This window comes from Bidens hawaiensis, unplaced genomic scaffold (assembly GCF_021521415.1).
Source record: "Bidens hawaiensis isolate Kalapana, Puna unplaced genomic scaffold, B.hawaiensis_p1.1 tig00011081_1, whole genome shotgun sequence".
Taxonomy (NCBI): domain Eukaryota; kingdom Viridiplantae; phylum Streptophyta; class Magnoliopsida; order Asterales; family Asteraceae; genus Bidens; species Bidens hawaiensis.
The window spans coordinates 24,185-30,391 of NW_027491856.1; the positions used below are offsets into that span (position 1 = coordinate 24,185).

At 39.1% G+C, this 6,207-nt stretch overlaps 1 protein-coding gene across 1 annotated transcript; it reads left to right on the forward strand.

Annotated features, from left to right (window-relative positions):
• Positions 1–1,859: 1,859 nt before the first annotated feature.
• LOC143537106 (4-coumarate--CoA ligase-like 7) lies at positions 1,860–5,622 on the forward strand. The gene is made up of 6 exons (XM_077030945.1): positions 1,860–2,857; positions 3,929–4,118; positions 4,361–4,506; positions 4,720–4,787; positions 5,317–5,419; positions 5,501–5,622. The coding sequence occupies exons 1-6, from the start codon at positions 1,865–1,867 to the stop codon at positions 5,612–5,614; spliced, it is 1,614 nt and encodes a 537-aa protein (XP_076887060.1). The 5' UTR covers positions 1,860–1,864; the 3' UTR covers positions 5,615–5,622.
• The last annotated feature ends 585 nt before the right edge of the window (positions 5,623–6,207 follow it).

Genomic DNA, 6,207 nt, shown 5'->3' on the forward strand with positions numbered 1-6,207 from the left:
ATAAGGCTGAGGGGTGTGGGGGGCTCTAATGGGGGCGCGAGTGGGGGCTCCAGCCAATAATATTGTGACGTATGGCAGAGAGAGAAACTGGATAAAGGGGGTGTTGGAGCCCCCGTTGGAGCCCCTGGCCCTGGTGTGGAGGGGCTCCAGCAGGGGCTCCAGCGGGTTTTTTTTTATTTTTTTATAAATATATTCAAAAAACGTATTATTAAAAAAACTCATAAATTATTAAAAAAAACACACATTAAAAAAAACACATTAATATCTAAAAATAAAATAAAAATTAAAGTACTAAAAAAACATTATTGTTATTCTTCGGCTTGGTCTTCTTCGATCAACCTCTTTCGGATACGTTCCTTTTGCTTTTCCATCAGCATTTGATCGACCGGATTTAGGTTACTGAAGTCTCTTGTAAGGAAGTCCAAATCTCTCATTCGACTTTTTTCCTTTTTGTCATTAGAGACCACCTCCATGGTTTTGTTGAATTTATTGAGGGATTCAACAAGATCGACGATGTTTACGGCTCCCCCCTCGGCCGGTTTTTCCCCTTGGCGTCCCTTCCCAATGGCCGCCTCCTCGGCGGTGAAGACGTTTCCTCCCCCGCAATGTTTAGGTCGAATCCAACGCGGCAATCCGACCCGGCGGAAGTGCTATACGCTCCAGACGAACTAGTTTTAGTCCGTTTCGGCCCTACTTCCGCATCAAGGTCCGGCGCCACCAGCTCAACCCACTTGGAACACCTTTTCAACCTCTCCCACAACTTTAAATCGTCCCACGTCTTCACCATCCCATACCTCCGCAAACACTCCTGCCTCCACTCTTCGACAGTGAAATTGTAAACCGCCAAATCATCACTGCCACTTGGTCTCATACGACCGGCGTTCCTGTTGAAAAGATTAGTAAACAAGCCGACAAATTTTCTGATTTCGGACCACCGACCCGAAATCATATCGGCGTTTCGCTCTGTACTCCCAACGAGCGTATAGAACGTCTCCCTAACCTTTGTCTAAAAAACCTTGCTTTTTTGGTAGTCGGCTGCAAAATGAATAATTAAATTAGATTTCCAGTTAATTTTTTTATTTAACTTTTTTATTAAAAATCATTTTTAAAAACGTTAAAACAATTACCGCAACGCCGATCCTCAGAAATGACTATCCAAGCCCGACACAAGGCTTCCTTCTCATCCGATGACCACGGAGTGGTTTTCCGTTTCGTCCTCGGAGTCGAAGCCGGTCCCGGCCCGTCCGTTACAAGTTGTTTTTTCCGGTGGACGCGTCTTCTTGCTCCCGTAGCATCACCGTGTGATTCTTGTGTCTCTGGAACAACAAAGTTATGAGACGGTTGTATGTTGGATGGTTGAAAGCCGGATGTTTCTTGCGGCCCCGAATAAAACATCGGTTGGTCTGGTGACGACCATAAATCGTCGTCAATATAATCTGAATCTAGGTTTGGGTACCAATTTCCAGACATTTTTTGGTATTATATAGGAGTTTGGGATATTATATAAGAGTTTGTAAGGTGAAATTGTGTTTTGATATGGTTGAAATGAGAGTAATTTCGGGTATTATACAGAGGTTTTAAGGTTTTTTTTTAAAAAAATTCGGAGCTCCAACGGCTCTTTTGGGCGAGCTCAACGGCTCTTTCTCTCTCTTCTCCCGCGACCACACTCACGCCTGCCTGGGGGCTCGCGCTCGCGCCCCGTTCGCGCCCCGGTGGTGTGGGGTTAGCGCCTGGAGGCGCGAGCGGAGGGGCTCTCGCGCCCAGGTTAGCGCCCCACACCCCTCATCCTAATATAATAATAACTTCCATTCAAACAAAAATCATTACTTCCAAGTTCTCATCTTCTACACCACCACCACAGTCCATGGAGAAATCCGGGTACGGCCGTGACGGAATATTCCGATCACTCCGGCCACTGTTAACCATCCCGCCAAAACCCACATCAATGGTCTCCTTCCTGTTCCGCAACGTCTCATCTTACCCAAACAAACCCGCCTTATTCGACTCCGATTCCGGCGAATCACTCACTTTCTCCGACTTCAAAACCACCGTCGCTAAACTCTCACACGCCTTAAGCACCCAATTGGGTATCACCAAAAACGACGTCGTACTCATCTTCGCACCCAATTCAATCCAATACCCGGTTTGCGCGTACTCAGTTATCGCCCTTGGCGCCATCGTCACCACCGTTAATCCACAGTACACTGTTCAAGAGATATCTAAGCAAATTAAAGACTCCAAACCCAAATTGATTGTTACTGTTGAAGATTTGTATGATAAAGTTGCAAACTTTGGTCTACCCGTTATGTTTTTGGGATCAGAGAGTTCAATTAAAGGGTGTTTTGGGTATAAAGATTTGATTTTGAAATCTGGGTCGGTTTCGGAATTGCCTAATGTTTCGATTAGAGGTGATGATACTGCATGCTTGTTGTATTCATCTGGGACAACTGGTGTTAGTAAAGGTGTGGTTTTGAGTCATATGAATTTTATCGCGGTTTCGCAAATGTTGACTTCTGATCAGAGGTTAATGGGTGAGAAAGATCATGTGTACTTGTGTTTTCTGCCAATGTTTCATATATTTGGATTTGGGGTTATTTTGTATGGGCAGTTACAAGAAGGGAATACTGTTGTGTCAATGAGGAAGTTTGATTTTGGTGGGATGTTGAAGAATATTGAGAAGTATAGAGTCACACATTTATGGGTTGTGCCACCTGTGTTTCTTGCTTTGACTAAGCAGGATGTGGTCAACAAGTTTGACTTGTCGTCGTTGAGGCAGATCGGGTCCGGTGCTGCGCCTTTGGGGAAGGAGTTGATGGAGGAGTGTGGTAAGAGACTGCCTCATGTTGCGGTTCTTCAGGTAAACTTCATGATCTTATTTACAGTTTTGTTTGTTGGAAATTTTTTAACTTTAAATGGTGTGTTTATGCATTTATGAATTCAATGATGCAGATCTATCTTGGTATTGTTTGTTTACTGCAAATGCATATGTGCACATGGCTACTTGCCTATTTGGTTATTTTTGTGATTGTTTTATACTTTTATGTTCTTTTGGATCAACATTAATTTGGTATTCCAATTTGCATGTCTTCATTGATGTGTGTGTGTGTAGAAGTAGTAGTACTGGTGTTATTATGTAAGCTAGCCAAGTCTACGCTTGAGCTCGACTTGTTTCGAGCTATAATTTTAAAGCTTGAGCCTGGTTTGTAAGTAGTTTTAGCTCGGGTTCGGCTCTTTTATTACTTTTTAGTTTATTTATAGACCTTTATAATAAATTTTATTTGTGTTGTTAATTATAATTTTTATGTATAAAAATAATAATTATTAATTAAATATATTTTATTTTATAAATATTATTATTTAGATATATGTTTGATATATTAAATCAAGATATAAATAATAGGCTTGTTTTGGCTTGCAAGTATACTAGAGCTCAATAAGTGAAGCTTGAGGTCGGGCTTGTTTATAAAACATGCTTATTTTTAGCCTTGAGCAGTCTATATCCCATTTAAGCTACTAAGCTAGGCTGAATTTGAGCTTTTAGCAAGCTGGTCTCGAGTATCTTATGAGCGGTTTGGCTTGTTTACACCACTAGCTAGTAATTTGGATAAAAGAAGGAACCCCTTTCTAGTGTTGTTAAGTCCCATTTTATACGGCAGTGATTGGGCCCAACCGCTTATGGACGGGCCCAACTGCCCAATAGCTCTTCAACTACCGAACACCATTTTGAACATCATTTTGCTTTGATCTTGTTATTATTGTTGCTTTTTAGAATCTTGAAAATATGTGAGGAAAACAAGACACCATACATCATTCAAGTCTTCATGATCTTATTACAATGAGTATAATTGTTTACATTCATATGGTTTTGTTATATATTTTCTACCCCCTTTCTTAATCTTACAAAATATAATAATCGTGTGTATAACAGGGATATGGTATGACTGAAACGACCGGGGTCATTTCAGTCGAAAGCCCAATAATTGGACCGCGGCACTCGGGCTCAGCCGGAAGGCTTATCCCTGGAGTTGAGGCCCAAATAGTTAGTGTAGATAGCGGTAAGCCTCTTCCTCCTAATCAGATGGGTGAAATATGGGTCCGAGGAGCCAACATGATGCAAGGTATGCTCCTTTTATTATCAACACTAACACGTGTCGGTTGTCAAAATGTGCCGGTTGGATAAAAAGTCAAAACGGGTCATTTTTGTTCATTAAGGGCCGGACCGACCCAAAACACTTGTTTTCCACAATGTTTACTATTTTTGTAGATAATTTTTGTGAATACCGAAATTATATTATTTTAGTAATAATCTTATTTTTGGAATACAACGATTTAAGAGGTTTTATGTTTTATCCATTTTCAGGTTATTACAACAATCCTCAAGCTACAAAGCTTACAATAGATAAGCAGGGCTTCGTGCATACCGGGGATCTTGGATATTTTGATGACGAGGGTCAAATTTTTGTTGTTGATCGAATCAAAGAACTCATTAAGTACAAAGGTTTTCAGGTAAAACATGCTATGTTCATGCAGATAAAGATTCTATTTTTGTTCATGCAGATAAATAAATCATTTTTCTTTCAATGTAGATATTATTGTTGTAGCAGTATAGTTTTTTTAATCAGATTTAACACAACAATAACCTATCGAATTTCAAAATGAAAAAAAAAAAAAAAAGATTAAAACAGTTCTTAATGTTTACTCTATGCTCATAATTTTCAGGTTGCACCAGCAGAGCTTGAAGCACTTTTGCTTTCACATTCTGAAATATTGGATGCTGCAGTAATCCCGTAAGCCATAATAATATAATCTTTTTCAAACTTGCTACCCAATTATTTGCACAAACCCGAACACGACATGAACCCAAAAATCGAGTTGGACACATGAACCCAAACACAACATGCATATTCGCCGGTTGACATGAATACGACCCGTTTAACTTGATTCTTTTATGTACATATCAGTACTCTATAATACCACAGAGAAATATGAACGTATACGAAACAAATTCGTTTAGATTATAAAAGTTAAGGTCAATTTCTGTTTAAATTTTCAAAACTTTGGCAGAGAATACTCAACCAAGTTATGACATAAAACACATTATATTTTTTTTCTTTTAAATAAATAGGTTAAATGGGTCAACTCGCGAACTCGCCAAGACAACCAGAATCCAACTCGTTTAGCTAAATGGGTTCGCAGGTTTGACCTGAATCTAACTCAAAACCGGGAATATTGTGTCCTGTCATAAATTCACTCCCCGAAATTTTACTGTTTAAATCCAGTTCATAATCATTAAAACCGCATTAATCTTTCTACTAGGTACCCTGATGCTGAAGCTTGCGAGGTCCCGATTGCATTTGTGGTCCAATCTCCAAACAGTTCGCTGACCGAAGAAGATGTCATGAAATTTATTTCTGAGCAGGTAAATATCGCATTACTATATAATTACTTTGCACAAATTTCATTTCTGAATTCTGATTGGAAATTAAACGTTGCATTGCAGGTTGCACCTTTTAAAAGATTAAAGCGAGTGACGTTTGTGAACAGCGTTCCAAAGTCCGCTTCAGGGAAACTTCTCAGACGTGAACTTATCGCAAAGGTCCGCTCAAAAATGTAACACTTTTATGTATGGTTAGTTTGATTAATATTTGTGGTTCTTTAGCAGTTCATGTATAATGAATTAATGTGTCAAGAAAACTGAATTAATTTAAGAGTTTCATGATCTTGTTTTCATTTTGCTATAAGTTGTCTTGTCTCCCATGGATGTTTTTTTAACTATGGTTTCGAAAATGAGAAACCTAACCTGTAAAGTTAGTTTGAACCGTTTTATATTTTAAAAATCGTTAGTTTGTATTAAAAAGTTACTAATGATGTTCGGTTCGCATGGTTAGTTACAACCTCCAAACCATCGTTTGAACTGTTAAACTGTCAAACTGTAAAAATTGAAATGTTGATCGAACCTGAAACGCTGATGGTACCGTTAAGTCGGCAAATCCAAAATATGGCTGAACAGGTAACCCGCAAAAGGGGTGATTTGATTTTGATGATTTGAGAGGACCCATGATTCATGCATATTAACCAACATGTTTTTGTTTCTAGTTCTTAACGCCATCACCCCATGTGCAAATATTATTAACCATGTACCACAAATACGCACATGACTTGATACAAAATTCAATAAAATTTAACGCGTGCTTTGATTTGATTCAT

What these genes read in the sequence shown, in the direction of transcription:
- LOC143537106 (XM_077030945.1), top strand. Translation starts at nt 1,865, where the DNA reads ATGGAGAAATCCGGGTACGGCCGTGACGGAATATTCCGATCACTCCGG. An exon ending in CTCATGTTGCGGTTCTTCAG is followed by an intron (nt 2,858 to 3,928) that starts GTAAACTTCATG and finishes TGTGTATAACAG; the next exon opens with GGATATGGTATGACTGAAAC. An exon ending in TGAAATTTATTTCTGAGCAG is followed by an intron (nt 5,420 to 5,500) that starts GTAAATATCGCA and finishes GTTGCATTGCAG; the next exon opens with GTTGCACCTTTTAAAAGATT.